General features: G+C 35.4%; 1 protein-coding gene across 2 annotated transcripts in view; it reads right to left on the bottom strand.

Moving 5' to 3' along the window:
• Positions 1–22178, bottom strand: part of MON2 (MON2 homolog, regulator of endosome-to-Golgi trafficking) — a 56447-nt gene that overhangs the window by 2326 nt on the left and 31943 nt on the right. For both annotated transcript variants that reach the window (XM_019612957.2, XM_010707696.3), the window contains exons 22-32: positions 21957–22119; positions 21202–21495; positions 20259–20457; positions 18562–19190; positions 13591–13734; positions 12646–12774; positions 10645–10835; positions 4375–4435; positions 2999–3122; positions 2043–2250; positions 1121–1203 (exon numbers count right to left, since the gene is read on the bottom strand). In XM_019612957.2, coding sequence (XP_019468502.1) covers positions 1121–1203; positions 2043–2250; positions 2999–3122; positions 4375–4435; positions 10645–10835; positions 12646–12774; positions 13591–13734; positions 18562–19190; positions 20259–20457; positions 21202–21495; positions 21957–22119 — 2225 coding nt within the window. The remainder of the gene's footprint in view (positions 1–1120; positions 1204–2042; positions 2251–2998; positions 3123–4374; positions 4436–10644; positions 10836–12645; positions 12775–13590; positions 13735–18561; positions 19191–20258; positions 20458–21201; positions 21496–21956; positions 22120–22178) is intronic.

The following is a 22178-nucleotide window of genomic DNA, read 5'->3' as shown; positions in this document are numbered from 1 at the left end:
AAAGCCCCAGCAAAGTAATGCTTTAGCTGCCTTTGGGGTATGCTAGAAGGCTTTATGTACTCTTGCATAGTTCTGTCCTCAGCCTCTTACTGTCAGCCTAGGAAACAACACCTCCCTGCTCACTGATGCTGCAAAACATGGCATCTTTCAGAAGACCCACCTATGTTCTTCTGGGAGGTCTACTTTGTTTCAGGATTTACAAGTTTTTTTCCCTTTCTCTTAATATCAAAAGCAGGGAAGGTAGAGGGAAGTGATATATATGCAAATCTGTCAGAGGTGCAGAGTACAATGCAGCTAGTTTAACAAGGTATTAAGCAGTATGATGATACTAATAGTATGCATAATAATGAGCTTCAATATATCTGGAACTACAGAAGAAGGGAAACAACCCATCAGTACAGACAAAAACATTATCTACTTAGCATAAGTTGATTTAGTATCTCCCAAGATTTTTGGTGGGAACCCTCTGCATACAGAAAGTGCAGCTTACAGGAGGAACAGAACATGTTCACATAAATAAAGTCATGGCCACCAGTTTCAGTCAGTCCTTTAAATACATCTGTCAAGCATTCATATCACGACTTAGTATCAGTGAGCAAAGAAATGTTTCTCATTTGTTTCTCATTATGGGGACAGGAGGTACTGTAGCAGAAAGTGAGGGGAAGCAAGATTTCACATATAAGTGTTTAACAGCCTGCTCATGCATTTAATTTGAACACCAGTTTTACTGGGAGCGCACCTATGTGAACCAGATCCACAGCAACCTAAAAAAGCTATAATGAAAAAAAAGAAGATACAGTAAAACTAGCAGCTACACATATGCTTCAATTTAAGAATTCTGTTAACACTTTATGGAAGTTTTGTTTTTAAAAGATACCAAGATCTATCTAACACAAGACAGCAGAAAATAAAGTTTTGTATTTTTAAATGTATCTTAGAACCTTACATTGTTAGGTATACTGGAAAATGTTTTTTTCTACATGCCACCTATATATTCATACAATACTGAATCTTACAGATTATACTTTTTGTGTGAAAAGCACTACCGGAAAGAATAAATACATCTTTGTGGCAGATAAAGTTTTATCTCATTTAGAACTGTAATTTAACAATAACTTACCATTTTCAGGCTGAGTTTTTTTAAGCGAGTCTATGAGAGTACTGACAGCTTTTAAAACAAATATGATTTCTGTTACTTGTTGCCTACAAAGAGAAGATGCAAATAGTCAGCAACCCATTTTTGTCTCAAGATTATAAATTTTCTGTGAAACTTATATAACATTAAAAAAAATGTAATGGAAACAGCTGCCTACCAAAAAAAGGACATTAAGAAACCAAGGTTATTATTTGTCTTTAACTTTTCCACCATTATAGCTACTGCCAGCTAGGATGGCTTTCAATTCCATATTAGAGACAGTGATAGAGTATGTGTCTCAATCTGAAAATATTCATGTACATGATTAGCCGTAAAATGGAAAGAATCAGTTTCATCAGTCACAATCAAAAACTCCAAAAACATTTCAGTTGAGGTTAACTGAAATCTAAGTAAGTCCCCATTTGTGAAAGAATTTCCTTGTTCTCAGGGCAATTTTCTGTTTCAGGAACAATTACTTGAGTAATGATTCACAATATTGCTGTTTATATATTTTGTCTTATTGTCAAGAAGACTCTCTACCTCTCAGTTTAGAAACTAGCTCTGCTAGGAATAAAGGGAAATTAGATTTCGGAAGTATTATGTTAGAGATACCAGAAACATTCTTTCAACAACTGATAATATTTATTACTGAATTATACTCCTCTTTTCAGTGTAACAGCATTGAGTGTGACCACTATTTTTTTAAAGCTCTTTCTGTTCAACAGAAATTTGGTATGATTTTTTATTTGAAGCATTTTTCATATACTTCTCAAGCTTTAAATTGCATACATCCCTTACACACACCCATGCACACAAACACTTCTAACACACAACAGACGTATTCTGAATGCAGCCTTCTCAAAAGGTACTGGTAATACCCTTTATTTCCTAAGGGCATTGCACATACCGTGGAAGAGGACATTTGCCACTCAACCTCTCGTCTTCTATGTAGCGATGTAATACATCCTGTGACCTTTTCAAGAGCACAGAAAGTGCCATCCTAGAGATGTAGCCTTCCTGAGGAGTTGTGACTTTATTACTGAATGAAAACTGGAGCAGTGTTTCAAAACACACCTTAGAAAACTCCTCTCTCAATCGAATATCTATTTCCGCTTCTGTCAAAGTAAAACAGCATAATTAATTGAGCACTGTGCATGCCAGAATATCAGATGTTGCATTTCAATCAGTTAATTATATTTTGCAAAAAGGTTATCAGTCCTGTAATATTAAAAAAATATTAACAGTGATATGGACAAATATTAAGAACACGTTCTAAGGAAGGGTTGACTGTGTGATATTCACAACAGTTCAAAAATAAAAGAATATTCAGCACATTCACTAATGAAGCACCTACTTAATGCTGCTTCAATAACAAAGTACATCAAATTACATAACAAAAACAAAAGAAAAAAAAGTGACAGGAACATCCCCAGTCTTACACCACCAGTACTAATATTTGCTACTATAAAGAGAAATGCTTTTGTGTTAATGTCTGGTTAGCTACAGCATACAGTTATGCTAAGGTCATTTAATTTTTAAGTACTGGATATCATGCATGCCTTACAACTGTCTGAAATCACTGTCAAGTATTGCAACTGGCATAAAGGAAAATAAACTATTAGAAAGTTCAAAAAAAATCTGTAGAAACACAAATACAATATTATACATGACAGTGACAAAAAAATAAGGAAATAGTAGTAATAAAAAAAAATGTGAAACTTTCATGAGACAATACAGTTTAAAGTAAATATATAAGTAGTGGAATTTCAGGTCTTTATCAGAATAAGTACTGCCAACATTTCTGGTACTGTCTAGTAGATATAAACACATTTTTCTGTACCTTTTGCCATTCAGCTACTATACCTGTAAATGAAGATGACTGAGAGTGTATTGAGCCTTTATTGAGCATAGTCATTATTTGGCCAACAAATTCCTTAGGAATAAAATTAGCATATGGCAGAATCTCCGTACTAATAAGCTGCACCACCTAAAATAAATTAAATATGTTTATATTGGTTTTCTGAAGAGTGACAATGCAATTCTGGTAGAAGGCAAAAGAAACATTAAACAAAGAGACATGCCTAATGGAAATTTACAAAATCTTCCAAAGCTGCTTTAAAAATTTGCAAATACATCTAAAAATTTTGGAACTGTGTTTAAGAGATTAACAAACTGATTTTTCCTCTTACTTTTGAGTTTCTGAAGCAGTTACCACTCAGATTTCTACTGACATTTGATGCATATTCTTCCAGTCAAATTTACAGTTTTGAAAAGAGAAGATTTGACAATAGGAATCTCCCTCCTCCTCCACCCTGTTGAATATTCTTACTATCACATCAACACATATATCACATGCTTACAAAGTGACATCAGCAAAACAGAACATGTCAGCTAACTAAACAAGCTGAAATGTTTTTTCTGTCCTTGGTCTTGGTGCATTCACTCAGGAATAAAGTGGGTGTAGATCTCTGTAAATTAATGCATTAGATCTCATACTTCTGCTCACTGCAGATAGAACTGCTCTTGCTTTGTTTGCCCAGAAATCTTCACGTCCTAGCTACAGAGATGACAGGAGACTGATCACACAGATATTGCCATATTTCTCTGCAACTTCCTTTCCATTGTACACCTAATCCCTGGTCTGCCACATCTCTTTGTCCTGGATTAGTCCACAGAATCAGTCCCTCTTCATTCCAAGTATCATCTCCTCTCATTTTTCTTTGGTGTTATCCAACCACGCATGATTTTCCTTACAATTACAACGGTCTCTGCACCACACAAATCATCATTTCACCATTTATGCACATTTTTATTTAGTATTGAGAACACACCTAGATTGCAACAATGAATGCCACCTCTCAACAAAGAGAACATTCACTTCAGGTTCAGTCATCAGCCTCCTTTGGTTTACAATTACCTACGTAATTGCTTGGCAATAACATAATAAGTAAGAATCAGATAATGGATTAGAAGCAGAAGGACATTCTGTTTTTTCTGCTCAATACTGGTTTGAACTCAAGAGGACAAGTTTTTGGCATGCACCTTCCTATCCTTTGCAAAACCTGGAAGCAGTCAAGTTTTGAGCCTCTGAACTTGTCTCCTTTTCAAAAGGAAAAAAACATCTCAGAAAAATAATAACGGGCAACTTTTCCAAAAATTATTTGAAAACTGAATGCAACCTGTGAATGCCACTATCTTATGTGTTTGACAATATTATACGTTTACTATAGTCTTCTTACCTCAACATCAATACTCTCATTCTTCTGAAATTCTTGAATTGAGAGATTATCAGGAGGTGCACTAAAAATAAAGAGAATACATTATATTTCTAAATTCACAAAATGTGTAAGGAGCTAAGTATGGGAAAATGCATTAAAGTTTCACATGCATCAAGTTGGCACAGTTATATAAAAACTATTAACATTTTAGAATAAAATCTTTGAATAATGATGATAAAAATGGTTCAAAGGAAAACTGCAGTAAAATACGAAAATGAAGAGATATGGCAACTATGGACTTGCAACACCGTTTTTCACATGTATGTCAAAATAATCTCTTCTGTCCTAAAATATGCAGAAGTCACAATAATTGCTCACATGCATCTGTGAAGATCTCATTTAGGTATCAGAGGTATTTTTTATTTTCTTTTTCCTTTTTCTCACTATGCATAATTTTCTTTGAGATTTTAAAAATTTTTAGCAACTATTTATTTAGCAACTTAATTTTGTATTTTCTTTTGTGTTAATGAAACTTCTCATTAATGGGACATTACTCTGTCTCTTTTGTTGATAACTGATACTTGTTCTCCTTCTTAAAGAATTCTAGGAAGAGAGAAATTCATTTTATAAAAAATAATTTTGAAGAATTTCAGAACTCTCTGTAATTCTTCCATTGTGTACAAAAATCTGCTTACAGATAAAATGCCCAGAAGTAATTCAACCATGAATGTTACTGCATGCTTTATAAGATCCTACCTTGCCTGCTTGCAACTTCGGAAATCTTGTATCATTTGACAGGGAATTTTATGCTAGTTATCATTCACTAAGTTTTTTCTGGCGAAGTTCTCTCTCATTTAATAAGTCATTCTTTTTCCTTACTGGAATACCTGCTAAGTAGACTCAAATTTCCTTTCCTTTGCTGGATTATGCTACTGCTTGCTGAGTTACTGAGGCTAGTTCGTCAATAAGACATAAAGCATATCATGAAAATGTAACTATGTGATTATGCTGCACTCTTCATTAGATACCCTAGTAATCTATCAGAAACAGCACACAGAAGTGTAGGTATCTACTCTGACCCAGTTATTCCATTCTTATTTTTCTGACATAAGAAGAAATGAAAATCCTCATGCCCATGTCCCTTTGAAATTTAAAAAACTACTACAAAACTCACAGGATTGTACATTTAGTGTTTCTGTAATGTCTGATCTGCATGGAAGATAACTTTATTAGAGCTAACAGAATAAATCGCTGCATTAACAACAAAAATCAGAGGTAAAGAGCTGTAAAAAGTGTATATAACTCCATTTGTTAAGTCCTCTCCTTTTCCCATAATTTTACGTTTTGTCTCTTTAAATAATACTTTAATATCTTCAAATTGAGGAACAGCTTGGAAGTGTGACCATTTGAAAGGCACTGTTTGAAACATTTGAATTAAGATGGCGCCTGGTGCTTCAACTTGCTGTTGTGTATGTTTGTATCTTGCGATGGGTCTTACATTAGATAGTGCCTAATTTGCTCTGGAAAAGTACACAGGACAGTCACTACTGAAAAGGCAGGAAAATTATTTGGCCAATCTGCCACAGTTCCCGCCTGATTTACTGCAGCATGGGCAGATGTAAGGAGTGCTCTGGGCTGAACAAAGAGCCAAGCTGTTCTGTAAGCTGAGGAATTGGTGAAGTACGGCAGCAGCAAGCAGACCAGCATCCTTTGGCTCATTTCCAAACTCTCTCCTCAAAACTCCCAGTTTTTTCTCCACCCCCATGTCTCCCCAAGAAACAGCAGACGCATGCAGTGAGCAGTTCTGAGCCAGGCATGTGCTCACTAGAAAGGCAGCTGCCAGATATATGACCATGGATCTGTGCCAGCCCTTTCCACATAGGGGTACTCATCCAAGCCTTTCTCCTCCATCCCACTTTGATTTTCAGGAAGTGAAAGGCTGGAGCCTTCTAAATCTCATTCCAATGTGGTTTGTTCGGCCAACAGCTTTTTTTTCTTCCCACTGTTCCTGTATGATGCTGAGTCAAATAGATTTTTACTAGGTAGCGTTCTTCTTTTTCCTCTCTTTTGGGTACTTAGCATGAGACACCTGGATTTGAATCTGCACATCCACTGCTAATTTTCAGTTTTGACAAGTGTGATGGCATGTTCCTGTTTGAAAATAAAGATACTTCCCTGTCTCAAAGAGATTATATTGTATTTTTTTATTGGTTCGTGTGTTAGCTGTCAGCAAATTTGGTGTTACATGTCGTAGCAAAGAATAAAATATTAAGTAGCTGTTCGTTCTATACATTCTCTAACATGAAAAAGATAAGGATACAAACCCTTTATATAGAAACCCTTTAAATAGAAATATGAACAATTACAATGCATTCGTATGCAGGTCATGTTGAATTACATGGAAAGTTTTCATTCTGACACTTCCTTGTTTATGAATGACTGACTTTCTGAGCTGAGGTTTACTTTAAAGAGGTTTTATGACCCTTCTGCTCAGTCATCTATATCTGACCTACCATGTAGGTCACAGATGATGCTATATTCTTGTTCATGTAGCAAAGGACTCCCAGGTAAATAGATTTCTGTAAGATGCCCAAACAAAACATCTATGGGTAAAGGCTTTGCTTGTTTGATTCAGTACAGCCAAACTATATGGGAAGGGTTATGAGCCAGTGCAGATAAGAGGCAGTGTAATGCACACTGTAGCTCTGTGCAGGATTTTCCAGGTAAAGAGCTCCCAGCTGCTGCCCAGTGTCTAGGGAGGTCTTTAAAACCTAACAACAAAGAGCTAACAGCCACAGAGAGTCCTGCTGTGCACAGCGGCACTCTGCTCTGAAGCATCTTTTTGGAAAGTATTGATTTAATTCCCTCATGTAAGCACAGACTTCTGCTCTAGTAAATTATATATACGCATGTTTGTTGAATTTTATTTTATATAATGGCTTGACATGCTTCCGTGAAAGCCTCTGGGAAAGAAGTATGATATTAAATAATAAACAGACCAGCCTCTTACTAGAAGACAATTTTGTATAAATTGAGTTACGTGAAATGTATTTTTAAATGTCATTTTGATTTATAATAAAAATCAAGATTATCAAGCCTTCTCAGCTGTAGCTTGCTTAAAGAAGTAATAATAATAACAACAAAACCTAAAACAAAAACAAAAAAGCTGAAGCTTTTTGTTTGGAAGCTGTTAATTCACTATAGCAATAACTTTTTCCTTTTCCATTTACCTGGGCTCTTTTGGCTATATTTGAAATCTCTTGTGCAAAGCTCCGAAGGCCATTTCTGCTGTCTTTGTACATTTCAAGCATCAGTGTGTATCTCATGTCATTCGGCTCCACAGCTAGTTTGCAAACCTATTCCTGCTTGAAAGAGCATGCAGAGGATGCTCGCTGTTTTAAACACAGAGGTTCAGAGATTTTTTTTTTAAAGGGTTATTACCATAGTGACTCTCACCAACACCAACTCAATTTCACTGGTAGAAACAATATTAGGAGTTCTACAGATGTAATTTCTAGGACCACAGTGATTAGAAGAATTATGAGGTCAGAAAAAAATGTTTAAAATGTTTGTTAGAAATTCAGAACACCAGTGAAATTGAAATAACTACTTATCTCTACTCTAGGAAAATTTCTGGTTCCTCAGCCCAGTAGAGGCTTGGACGATATGCATACAAAAATGAACAAAGGTAGAAGGAAAAATCAGCCAAATCAGTTACATGGTATTACTAACAGAACTGACTATTTGTTCTCACTTAGAGGACAGTGAGGCCCTGGTACAGTCTGCCCAGAGAAGCTGTGGGTGCCCCACCCCTGCGCGTGTTCAAGGCCAGGTTGGATGGGGCCACCTGAGCTGGTGGGTAGCAGCCCCATCCATGGTAGGGGGTTGGAACTGGCTGGGCTTTAAGGTCCCTTCTAACTCAAGCAATTTTGTGATTCTATGATTCTGTGACTACAGTAAGGGATTTTCAAGGTTTACAGAGATGCAGACATTTCTTATTTAGAACCACCTCAGAAGCAGTGAGCTCTGAAGCACAAGGTTCTGAAGGGCATGTTCAGAAGGAAGATATTTACAGTTTTGAGTGAAGCCTGGGAAAACAAACAAACATAAAACATCTACTGACAAAACCCTGGAAGGAGTAATGATACTGGCCTTTAACAGCAGAAGACCAGATAACTAGGAAATTATCCTGCTGTTATCCACGTGGTTCCATGAACCACCAGCCTATTTATAATACTTTAAATTCTTTTGAACTTTAAAGCTTCTAAGCTAGAGAGCCAAAAAGTTTCATGCAACATCTGACAAAATCTTCAATTCTGATTAAAATGCTGGTCCCTTATATCCCTTTATATATGCAGCTTGTATCTAAAAGCACAGAATACACTCTGGTCTCTTAAGAGAGAAAGTCATAGTTAAAAAAAGACAGAGAAATTTTTGGGTATCATAAATATTCACAGAAGTAATGCCTCCTTTACTTCCAGAGAATATTCTCCCATGCATGACAGCTGGCAAAAGCTATTAATTAACTCCAACAGTTATTGTTTTTAGCAAGCAACATGTTAATATGGAATTTCTACGGTTAGAACAACTTTCAAGAAAAGTATAAATCAGTTATTGTTAAGAAAAAGAAATTGCACATTTGAGATGTGTATAGAGATCTACACTGCAGATCTCTGACAGTCTTACTTCTCTGGACTTCTGAATGGTTAATAGCCAAAACTGAACCGTGGCCAATCTGGATCAGTTAAAAACATGCAAAATTAATGTATTTCATCTTTTCCACAGATATTTAGGAATAATTAATTTACAGCAGGTAGTAAGAAGTTTCTTCAGGAATACAAGTGAAGATACACATAACCTGAAAAATCTTCATTATGATTTTCTAAACCTCACAATGGTATTGATTATAGCTGACTTGGACTGTTGGAATGGAAGCTGAAATACTAACTGTAGCCAAAAACAAAACCAAAGAAGATACTGCAAAGATTATTATACATTTAAGAAACAGTGAAGCAACAAAACATTGACAACTTAAGTGCCTTTTCTGCAATCCTGATAACCTTTTTTGATTTTCTGGTCTTTCTATCTAGTATCATTTCTTTCGAGTAAATTCAAAGATGAAAGAAAGGATTTTCATACAATTACATTATAATCCTACTGGTGGAATTCCAAAGTCACTCATTATAAACATTTTTACTAACAGATATTCGTCTAAAATTAAGTTTCATTGGTATCTCATTTTCATCTGTTTTGGGCAAGCTGCTATTTATTCATCACTAGTAAATACAGCTGTGTTTGGTTGCTGACTCCTGTGTGTTTGCAAAGTATGCACACACAAATATACACTGAATATTAGTATTAGGTACAGAAGAACCCTGCTGTTTTCTATTAAAAAGAAAGATTAATTTATGACTGAAATCAACATAAAAAAATCAGGGAATTAATTTTTTCATATTCCACATTGCCCTTTAATCTGTGACACAATTAGATATACTCAGCTACTGCTGAAAGCTGTTCATCCACAAATGTTCACAAAAGATGAAAATTCCTTACCCCTTCTATGCAGTACTCTACAATACCTAACCTTACCTACAGTAAAAGGGCTGCTTGATGTTTTTTACCTTTGATAGCCTTTGCTATACTGAAATGCATTTCTACCCACTGTAAAGGGGCAAAAATAATTCTCTGACCATTTTCTGGAGACTTCCCAATGATATGTTCCTTCTTGTTCAACAAGCTTATAGGTCTAATCTCTGACCATTATCATTTTCCTTTTCTAATTTTTCTCAACACGCCCACGGCTACAGTGTCACTCTTAAAAGATTAAGCATATACATCTGTCAGTCTGTCTGCTAAACTTTTCACAAAGTACTATAAATATAGCTAATTGTTTTCATCTTAACTGGAAAAAAAAATAATGCTGCAGTTCTGATCTAACTGAGTATATATCAGTAACTCTTTATCAGAACCCAATCCTTGGGAGTCCATAATTTCTTGACCTCATCAAAAAGGCTATGCCTTGCATTCAGAGCTCAGCTAGCTTTTTCTTGCTTTGACATTTCATTTATTCAATGAACTTTTGTCTACTACTTACTGGAAGTATACTTTTTAAAACTAGATAAATTGGTTACCTCTTTTCCTTCATTCATTAGAGTCATCTTCAGATATCAAATAACTAAGAATAAGGCTGTTTTTATTGAACTCTATTGGCAGAAATGACTACATTCGTGAATAAATTACTTACAAGTATTTTTGATTTATTTATTTTTTAAAAAAGGAAATTGTGTTTACCTTTTAGTGAATAAAAAGTCTTCAAATGTGTTGGCTAACTCTGGCCACATGCTGTCAAATTTTCCAGAAGATGCATGCTGCCTTGCAACTGGTAGTCCAATAGAAAGTACTTTGAGAAGAGAGGAAACAGCGAGCTTCCATGTGCTTTCAGAAGGACAGGAGTATTTCAGACTAAGTGGTATTCTCAGCGTCTGCAAAATGAAAGATCAAACTAAATGTACAGTTGCTCAGACAAATCTAAGGATAAGATTGATTTCTGCAGATCTCAGCAGACATTTAAATAGATGATAGTACACATCTCTACATTTTCTTTCTAAAATATAAAGACTATTTACCCTATATCAGCTGGCTAAAGCACGGGTCTGCTAACAAACACAAAGTCAGAAACCAGATCTGATCCAATTACCAATTACACCACGATTCTACTCACTAATTCTCTTTTTCTTTATTACCATCCAGCTTTCTGGGAATCCTGGCAAATAGGCTTACCCAACATCCAACAGGTCATATAAGTGTATTCTGAAGTTTAGTTCTATATCTAGAAAGTTCTCCCAAGGGCTTCGAAAGTTTGAAAAGAGAGAAAAAAAAAAAGCCATACTGAATTTAAACTTTTCCCAAAACACAGAAGTTGAACTGTGCATGTGACCACTGCAAGATATCTGGTCACTGTTGACTGTTAAACCACAGGAAGTTTAAAAGCAAAAAGAACTACTGAAATTCTAAGGAAAAAGGCTGCTACACAACTCAAATGTATAGCAGACAAAAACACAGCAAATTTAGATAGAAAGAGCTTCAGTAGCTATAAAAGAAACTCATTAACATGTTTAAACTAAGTTTATGTACTACATGCAGTTTATTCACCCCTTCTAGCATCGTCGGTCAACTGACAGTGAACTAACTAGGGGCTGATACCAAGTTATCTTGGATAACTAATTCTTTAATTTATATTTCAAATACATATTAACTGAATTTGGGTATTACATATGTGCCCCTGATACCTTCAGTAAAGTTTCTGATTTAAGGAAAACAAAGGGAGAACTCACTCTCAAGAGAGGGTTAATTGTAATAAATTTTGGGAATGAGTTTGTAATCAGAGCTAGGATCTAACCCTGGAGATAAACAGAATATTTTCTTCTGATGCTTTTGCTCATGGAAGTGAAGTCTAATTCTAATATAAACACGAGCTTCAGACAAATGAAGTGTTTTCACTTACTGAAGTACAGCACATTATTGACAACTGTGAACCATCAAAAAAAGCAGCATTTTATATTAGTTTCATCTATCCATTTAAATCAGAAGTGGAAATCAATTGTAATAATTTTGAAATATAAACATTTAGTTCACAACAAATTCCAAATAATACCATGTAACTATTTTAAATACTTTAGTGTTTCTAAATTTCTGTATAGGAACAATCTGCATACAACCGGGTCATTACAAACATGCTTGGGTCTGATATATTATTCACAAGACATTTACTACGACTTCCATTATTTGCCAAACTTATTTGCTAAAAACAAGGTCAAACAATTACGGGTTTGGCACTTTCACCTTGAAGGCACATCTGTGCATCCATAACATTTTATAGCTGTGTCAATGACACGTAAAGCCATTAAAAACAGACCAAAATAATGACTAAAGCACACCTTCACAAAAATATGCGTGCCAGTTTTGTCTTCAGTCTTCTGTTGTATTTACCAAGAGGCCTGCTTTTCAGACTCTGGCACATAGTATTTTCAAAGATTTCTGGTTTTTGGCCTAACACATTTGTTGATTTTTGTCTTAACTGAATTACTGATTATTATATCATGCAGCTAAAGAGCAATGCATGCACCTTAAGCAATAACGACTGCAGCATCACAAGAAATGACCTGCTGCTAATCTTCATAGACGATCCGTTGTATTCTTTACTGAAGCTTTAAGCTTCCCAGAAACTGTTTATCAACAGTATCTCAAAATAAAACTCCATTAATTCAGAGCATAAGCTGGATAATCCTTTACCTTAATAATGTTCTGAAGAACTTTCTCATTTACAACAGCTTTATGGCAAGCTGTTTTTTGGTACAAGTCCACAACCACTTCCAATGATCTCTCAGCAAATGGTACATAATTCAATGCTACCCATTCCGCCTAGGAAAAAGACAGTAAATTACTGAACTGTATTAGTTAAGGAACAGAAATTGAATGCTTTGCATTGAACTCTCAGTTTAATGCATGCAAGTTTTGGTAAGAATATGGTCCAAGCAACAAAACTGCAAATACAATGTGGTCTGACTATGAAAATGTACTCTACACTGAAGTAAAGTACATTTAAATTGGAGAAATGTTGCAGTCTAGGCAAGACAACTACATTAGGACAATCTGTAAGGAAATTTAACTCACCGGTGCAAAAAGTTGTATCTAGTGTGATTCCATTGTGTTGCAGGACAAATAGAATAAGAAGAATTAATACATAGATAACAGTTACCTCTTAGATTACACTGAATCAGATGCTCATGCTTAGTGAACAGCAGAGTACACAGATTTAAAATATATATATACTATTGAGCATGTCCTATTTCTCTACAGCACATGCAGTGCAAAAATTTGCAGCTTGAAGGAATTTTTCCATTCAGAAATATGGTGTTTTTCTATTTAATTTAGTGTCAAATATAGGAGCAGATATTTTAGATGAATTCTCTGGACAAATTCAGACATATTCATTATGTCTGGTGTCCAGAGAATAATTTTTTGACACGGAGAAATACAAAATACATGAACAAAAACAAATAGAATTCAAAGGTAGCAAAAGAAGATAAAAGCATGTAAAAACTAATAAATTAACTTATTACACAACATGCACAGCACAGTTTTTACAGATAGAATAAATGCATCCTGCTAAAGAATATCTGAAGCTGAATCGTGTTTAGCAGCCAGATGAAACGGGTGAGACTTGTAATAAATTACCTGATTATACTTTGCATTTGCAATGTGCTTTGTTTCCAGCTGTCCATACTGTGGAGGCTTGCATGAAAATTCTACAAAGGCCAACAGCTGATCAAAGATTGCAGGATACATTATCTGCATATTTTCTGAGCCCACACATATAGCCTATATCAAAAGAAAAAACAAAAGCTTGATATTTATCTCGTGCTTGAGCACATAAAATTACAACAAGCTCCTACATAAAAATCCCCAAGTCTGCCTCTTTGCTATATTGGCTGCTTATAAGGACTACTATTTTTTAGCTCACAAATGATTTTGCTGCAGCACCACAATGCTAAAGCTTTAACAATACTATCAATATTAATTAACAATTAATCAATATTATTTAATAAATATTCAGAATTATTATCACAGTACCATGCAGGAACTGAACTACACAAGAGTAACGCTGCATAAAAGACAAAGTATAGTTCTAACAGCTTAAGAATATTAAGTTTTGTTATTTTATTAAAGTTATAAGGATACTTGGCAATATATATGTTAGTAAACAAAGCTAACTGATTTTGTCTACTAAAAGGTATCTTTTCTTTACAAACTTTGCTTTGATATAACATATTTGTGGGTCATATAATTCTTGACTGTTGGTCCCAGCCACATCTGTTAAAAGATCTACTTTAAAGAGCATTTAAATCTCAGAAGTAATTCATATAAAGTTTCTGTAAGTAGTTAAAATTATGACTTACAGAAAGAAACATAAATAAAATCAGAATTATATCATTTTGGCATAGCTGAAACACATAGCCTTGTGTTAAAATTGGAAACACTTAGGAAGGGTGCCCTTAGAAGATGTCAGTGAAATATCATGTTGTCACAGTGTAATGATTTCCTGTTGCAATATAAACCCCAAGGAAAAGGCAGAGCATCTATTTTCAAAGCCAGATACAAAAATTCTGTGAAGCTATTCCAATTATCTTCTGTCATTTTAAGACTTGCTCTTCCTCCCCACGTCCCTCCTCCCAAAGCAAACAGCAAAGAAACAGTTTACTTATTGCTCCACAAAAAATCCTTGATCTTGTACTGTCATTTTTCTCTGGGGAGGAATCAAATTATCTTTCCATTCACTAAAGACCATTCATGACAAGTCGTGGCCAAACTAATTCAAGGTACCAACAGTTCAGAAGCTGTGATTGCAGCCTCCATGCCGGGGCTGTGTCATGAGCTATGATATTCAAGGGGCTAGTGAATATCTCCGGTCCTCAGCTGAGAGAGGGAGTAAGACAACAAGGCCTGCAGGCATCACCATCTCCAGATCACCCTAAGGCCTAGGGCACCTTCATGCAGTGCTGCACCAGAGCACTCCATTAAACGGCCTTTCTCTTTTCCTCAGCTTCCTGCAACTTAGAAAACACATGCCCTAATGCCCCAAAAGCTTAACCAACATTATAAATATAATGGAATACTGCTCCTTCTAAAAAGCTACATTCTTTCTCTGGTGTTTGAGTCCAAGACTATGCTGACCTAAAAAAAAGATGGTTTGATGCTAGATATTCCCCTGTGTGGCAGAACACTGTGACTTTAATTGCTGATCCAACATACTCGACATACTGTAGAACAGTTTCAGCTGACATGCTGCTGCACCAAAGTCCTTGCACTAAATTTTAATAGGTTAATGCAAGATTGTATATGTAAGAAATTATTCTGTATAACACTACTTGGATTAGAAAGGGAAAAAGAACATCCACAAATCCCTACATAAGTCTCATGCAGAAGTAATTTCTGTACACATCTTCAATATTGTCATTACTGCCAGAAGACTTACATCTACAATGACAAAGTAACTTTGCTATTCCTTCTAGTTTGCTAGATTTTCATTATTGTTCTTATTGCTGATCCAGGATCAGTGCTTCTTAAGATGCCACTTTTTCTTGTACTGGTAAACAAAAGCAATAACTACTACTTATTTAAAGTTTGTGCATCAGTAGGTTCTTATTCTTCGTATTTTATGAAACTTTTGTAAACATTTTATTTTACAAATAGAAGCATTTTCTATTCAGTCTATTGATGATTTTTTCAGCTCTTAAAATTACCTGATACTAAAAAAAGAAGAGGGTAGTAGGTCGTCTGTCATTTTATTTTGAAAAGTCACCTAACTAGAACTGATTTTCAAATAAATTTATATTTCTGACTGACAGCATATATCTTTTATCTAAGCAGTTGAAAAATGCAAAAACAGCACAGCAAGCGTGGAACCAAGGATGCTGAAAGTATCTTTAAGAGGTGCTTATAAAATAGAGTAATATTTACAGCATTGAGTGCACTTGTTTACATCCTTAAGTAAAGAGAGCTATAAATAAAAAAGTAATGGTCGGACAACAATGAAGCACACACAAGCCCTAAAACAAAACACTTGGCTGATTGTTGTTTCCTGTAAAAACTGATATGGTACTTTACTTTTAGAAGTTTATGCTTTAAAACATCCTAGTACAAACCTTCACATTTTTGAATAGCTCAAATTTATCAAACACCTCCCAGTGGAACTATTGTCATGAAATTGTTATTTTTATAGCTCTCAGTGGCTAAGTCTGTACTAACTTTGTTGTAAATATAAACACAGCCTTAGGCACCACACCCATAGCTCAAGAGGTTTACATTCATACTGCCTACAGAGGCAGCATTCGCAGTTATTTCATAATAACCAAGTATGTATCTGTGTTCTTCTGCCTGATGAGGCAGCTGGCACACCACAGAGCTTACCCAGAGAGAATATAGGTAGGCAGTGAGAACAAGCAGAGAATTTAGGCTTGAGTACAAATTTTAACTGAGCTAATGTGGTGAAGCAGGCGCTTAGACTACAGCAATGAATGACAAGAAAACAAGTTCTAACAATAAAAAAAAAGAAAAGGAACAATGGGTCTAAAATAGACTCAACATATGGAAGTCTGAAACAGGAACTAAGCTTGCTTTCCATTCTTATTTTCATGCATTATAATGTCCTTTGCTAGTACAATCACATAATAAAATCTCTGTTAGACCAGTTAGGGACTCAGCTTTTAAAAAAACACTTTTTTCATGCTATTCCAACTGCAAGGTTGTTCCAGAGATTTTTACAAAATTGTAACTGACCTAAATCCTTCTGTATTAACAAAGAAGAAAACTTACTCTGATTCCCTATTCAGGAGAGATTTTGTTTAAAAGAAGGTAGCAAATATTTACATATACCCCTTTATCTACCACAGTAGAGCCTATGACCACTCCTGAGTATTAATTCATTTCAACACAGGAAAAAGATACCATGGCATCCAGCAAACCTCTTGCACAGATGGCCTTTGCTGCACCTTCGCACTGGCAGACTGCCTTGTCATGTTAATTCCACCACGTTACACAGCTGGGAGAGAAATCACGAGACTTCACAGAACATATCCACCTCCAAATACATTTTAACTTAGTTTTTTATAACTGTAGTGCTATTCTGTTAGTAATGTAACTATAGACGGGATGGGGTTTATTGTATGATATTAGAGTACCTAAGACTTCCTATTCAAGTCCTTATTTTCAAAGGCTTGTAACTGCTATGCTAACATGTCTTTGTTTCATTTGGGGATTTGGGCTAGAAAAAAGATTTGCTATTAAGAATTCATGTTGAAAATGCTGGAAAGTCTTTCTTTGGAAAGTTCTGGAAACTTTTTGTAGCTAAGAACTAATGGATAAAGGAGACCAGCAAAGAAACAAGAAAATCTGAGAAATGGAGGAATATATGGAATGATTAAATGGGGAAAATAAGACAGAAATGAAGAAATAAAAGAGGTGAGAAAACACACGACTTCAGCAGGTCTGAGCTTCTGAATGGAACGGGTGAAAAAAGAGTAAGCCTGCCTGACTGCTGATCACTAGGATGAGAGTTTAACAGATACAACTGGTCTTCATGTTATTTACGTCCTCCTACACAACTGAGATTCGTCACCAACTTATATTCTTAAAATACAGCCAGGAATATTTTTAAATCCAAACCTAAATGTACAACTGCAAGATAATGATTTTGTCTTGCTTGCAGGGATTAAATAAGTAGGAGATAAGCCAATCTACACTAAGTTAAAAACAAAGTACTAAACCACTGCTTATTAAGTAAGCACCATGCATTCTATGAGCTGAATGAGACAGGATCTTGTCTGAGAATTTAAAAAAAACTATGTCCACACAGTTAAGTAGTCATAGCATGAAAGCCCAAAGGGAGCGAAGTCAGGTCACACGGACAGTTTTAATTCTGGCATTTCCCAAACAGTATGGCTTTTCTTCTTGAAGAAGCGTTTAATCTAAATACATTATCTCATTCAGTATCAGTGCTGCTTCTTTTGAATAAATACGCTTTCTGAATTAATCATTTCTAGACAATGTTTTAAAACTTCAGCATACTATTTTGCTGTTTTACTACCCCGTAAAAGGCCATAGCTAATTTGCTATTTATAAATTTGTTTGCATCAGGAGCTCTTTTGGAAGGTGAGTTTGGCAGTGTGAGTTTGTTATGCAAAGATGTAGCATTATTCTTAAACAATGGGTTGGTCAAGAGGTAAGAAGGTGGTCTGCTTGGGACATTTTCAGATGTTATGTTTTGCATGATCTCCTGATCATAATTCTCCTAGATTTTGTTTATAGCAATACCAGGGCAACAGAAGGAATACTATTTGGTAGGCTGTTTCTCTGGTTCCATGTACAGACTCTCAGTACAATACCTAAATATTAGACAAGAAAATGACTATAAAAACATCACCACACTTAAGGTACTTCTGCAATCTAGCAAAAATGCATTTCATAACCATAATATAATTCCCTCCAGTGCAGAACACCTGAATTGCAACAGGAATGGAATTTTGACTGTTCTAAGACAGTGCACTGTGCAAATGTAAGTAAAAAAATTAAGTCACCACACTAAATCTTCAAGAAGAACTGAGACAGTGTCGTTTCCTTTTCACTACACATTTGAAGTCCCATTATTACCTTTTGTAAAACATCTAAAGCTGTAAGCACTGCTTCCTGTAAACTTGTCAGAACTGCTTCAGTGTAAGATGGAAGGATGAAAGGGGAAGCATCAGAACTGATTGGAACCGAAACTGCACCATGCAAAATGATACCCAGCTTCTGGAGATCATCCATGCTGAAACCAGTTTTGATGTGTTGGTAAAGAGCTGGGAATATTTGAATTAAAGCTGTAAGAAAAGGCTGGCTGGGAATGAAAGTCAATTTATCACAAGTAATTGGAGGCTTTGTACTTTCTGAACCAATCCTGTACCAGCTGTTCCAAGCTGCCCACCAAAGATTCAGATCTTCAATCTCATCTGTTACTACAGGTAGTTCAGCTCCACTGTATCTTCCCATTCTTTCTCCTATGGAGTCAGTCCTCATGAACGATCTCCCGAGGCTAGTGGCAGTTGTTGCTCCTACCACCACAGGTACAGAAACATTAATAGCAGGTGGTGTGTCAGGCTTCTCTGAGTCTCGGGCTGGAGAAACTATTTGTAAGATTTCCTGGAAGCTTTTCAGAGCAGCCAAAGAAACTTCATTGTTTTTGCTGAGTGCTGCTGATTGAATGTGATCAAGAAGAACATCCCAGGCCTGGGAAAAGTCTCCTGTAAAAAAAAAGGAATATAAAAAAAAAAAAATACAGCTTGGTACTGGTTTGCTATTTACCTACCCAGTCACTAAACTCTGAAAGGCTGTTCATGCACTTGTTTCTGTAACACAGAGATCTGATGGTTTCATGCCTTTAAAAATAGGCCAGTTCAACTGTAGCCAAAGAAAATGAATACAAAAGACAAACACACGAGTATAAAGAATGAAATATGAAATTGAATCCACACATAGAATTGTTCAATTCTATGTAGTAATATTTCACAATAGCTTGGTAAATGATCTAATGTTTAATTTCTATAGTGAGAAAAAGAAAACAGGGAAGCATCATAGCCTGTGAAAAATGAAGAGGATGAAAACAGGTACCAAGGAGCTATAGAAGTGAAAAGGGAGGCTTTAAAAAAAGAGAAAGAAGATTTTAAAAAATAAGAAGAAAAGATGGACCCATTTCAGGTACATGAAATTAAGAAAGCAGTAAAGTAACTCAAAATTACATCTCTGCTCTAGACAATAGTTAAAGAACAGAAAGAAGGTAGAGCGAATGGAGAAAAACAATTGCTTGAAACAGCAGGTATTCTCAACATCTTTTGAGTTTCATCTCTTTGTTAAAACATTCCCTTTCTTTTTTAATCCATATGCTTCACTGACTTTATGAGTTCTCTTTACATTGTAAGAGCATTGATAAACTTGACACATGGAAGCTGTGAAGAAGTTCTAGGTAGGCACTGTGCAATTTTAATAAGACAGGGGGAAAAGCATGTTCTGAGAATCAAAAGAACACAAAAAGTATTATCAGGCTACTACAAGTTCAAGTTACTTGGCACTCAGAATTGTGATTATTGAAATTCAGTCTCAAGAACCACGGCATGGAAGATGAAGTTGTAAATGAAGTAAAATGTTTGTCTGTAAAGAATTAAAAATTCTGTAATTTTCATCACATTTAAGGTGAGACACAACATAACACATCTCTGGGCAAAGATCTTTACTCAGCTCTAACTGAAGAACAAACAAACCAAATCTGAGAGTTCCTAGCTGTACCTTTCAGTAACTTTAAATCTATTTTTTACCTAAAGGCTGCAGTAAGTATCTCCGGGTATTAAATATTCTTGCAACTCCAGCCAGTGTTAATACCCATGTTTCAGCCCACTGTTTCTCAGCTGTATCCCTTGAATGATGGATAAGGATGTTGCCTCCTCCTGATTCAATCTTCTCTTTATCAGCTGTAGTAGAAGATTCTCGAACCCTATCCAACAGGTGGAATAAAACCTGCAAAATTCAAAAAAAGAAAAAAAAAAAAGCAACTTTTAAAACAACATAGTTTTATTCATTGTAGAACAACAACAAATTTCTGTTATTCTGTATGTAATTGTGTCACCTTGAGAATTTCCTTATTTAAAACAGTGTGTGCAAAAGCTAAGAGTAAGAATCAGCCTACTGATGCTCACTTAAGAAGGGTCATAAACAGCATGATCAGAGCCACTGAGAATAGTGCCAATTTGGATCTGGAGATCTCAGATACCTCACACAGTACAGCAGGCAACAGACTCCACAATACCCCGATTTTTCTTAAAGGAACAGACAATATGACTGTGATTTTAGGATTAGGACATCTGACTGATCCTCTTAGAAAAAAGAGCCAAACAGAGGGCAAAGCAAAGCTCACTCTAATATCTGATCAATTCAATCACGTGACCCACAAATGTCATCGTATTTTTGCAAAACAGGAGGAATCATTCGCCCGTTAAGGAAGGGAATGGCCCTTTTATACAACTCCTGCATAAGAAAGAAAATACCAAGATGCAAAAATTGCATTTCATAAAAGGCTTTAAGGGCAAGAGAAAAGAAAATTAAAAAAAATAATAATAATAAAATGAGGTCAGACTTCTACAATCATATGTTATTTTTCACAGAATCTTAAAAAACTAGTTAAGCAATATTAAGAAAAACAGCAAGCAAATGTGAATGTGAATGAAATTTTAAAATCCTCCAGTAGAAGCTCACGTGTCATACCTTCCATATCACTGTATGCCATGTTGAATGTTGCAACAAAGTTCCATGAGCACCAATGGTGGAAAACAATGTCTGCCCAGCACTCTTTCTAACTGCAGGTCGGGGATCCACACAGAGTTCTCCAAGTTTAGCATATAGACATAACCAAAGACAGTCAAATGGTGGTGCAGGATGAAAAGGTCTATTCAGAACTACCCCCTTTTCTTCTGCCTGCTTCTGCAACACTGCTTCTTCTTTGTTAAGTTCCTTTTCAATTATTTCACCTCTTTGGAAAAAATAATCTGAAATATTCCACTAGAAAATAAATAAAATATTATATTACACAATAAAATATTACAACATTCTTAATGATCATGAAATAAAACATTTCTCATTTTCACATTTAAAAGTACTTTGTAAAATTCCCTTTAATAATGGAAGATCAGCACATAAATGCTACAAAGTGCAGAAAATTGTTTCCTTAAGTCTTAGCTTATAGGCCACAGTTACATACTACAGACTAGAAAGGGAAACAATGTAGGAACATTCGGAGACTGGTGAAAATGCTCGCAATCCAATACTATTTGTTTTACACAAAGTTTAAAATAGATTAAAGCTCATCTATTTACATATGATTCCAAATGACAGCATGAGGCACCAGTAAAAAATAAAAAAATAGACTTTGGCTTTTACCTGTAGAATGGACTACAAATAATTTCCATTAATTAAAAAAGGAAGTCGGAAGCAACATCTCTGTAGGTTAACATGAAACTCACCAACAAACCAATTGAAGTTAAGCTAATATTTAGCTCTTGATTGTGAAGACCAAAGCTTCCTGCAACTTCAACAACTATCTGTAGACAAGTACATGGCATTGTTGGAAGAAAGTCGGTCACAACCAACTGAAGACACTGGAATGCAGTCCGTATTAAGGACTCTCTTAAAAAAAAAAAAACAACAAACAAACACAAAATAAAAACAAAACACACTCACATTCT

The sequence above is a fragment of the Meleagris gallopavo genome, chromosome 1 (genome assembly GCF_000146605.3).
Source record: "Meleagris gallopavo isolate NT-WF06-2002-E0010 breed Aviagen turkey brand Nicholas breeding stock chromosome 1, Turkey_5.1, whole genome shotgun sequence".
In the NCBI taxonomy this organism is placed as follows: Eukaryota; Metazoa; Chordata; class Aves; order Galliformes; family Phasianidae; genus Meleagris; species Meleagris gallopavo.
The sequence above is the reverse complement of the archived record's forward strand: the minus strand, read 5'-3'. Positions and strand labels throughout refer to the sequence as shown.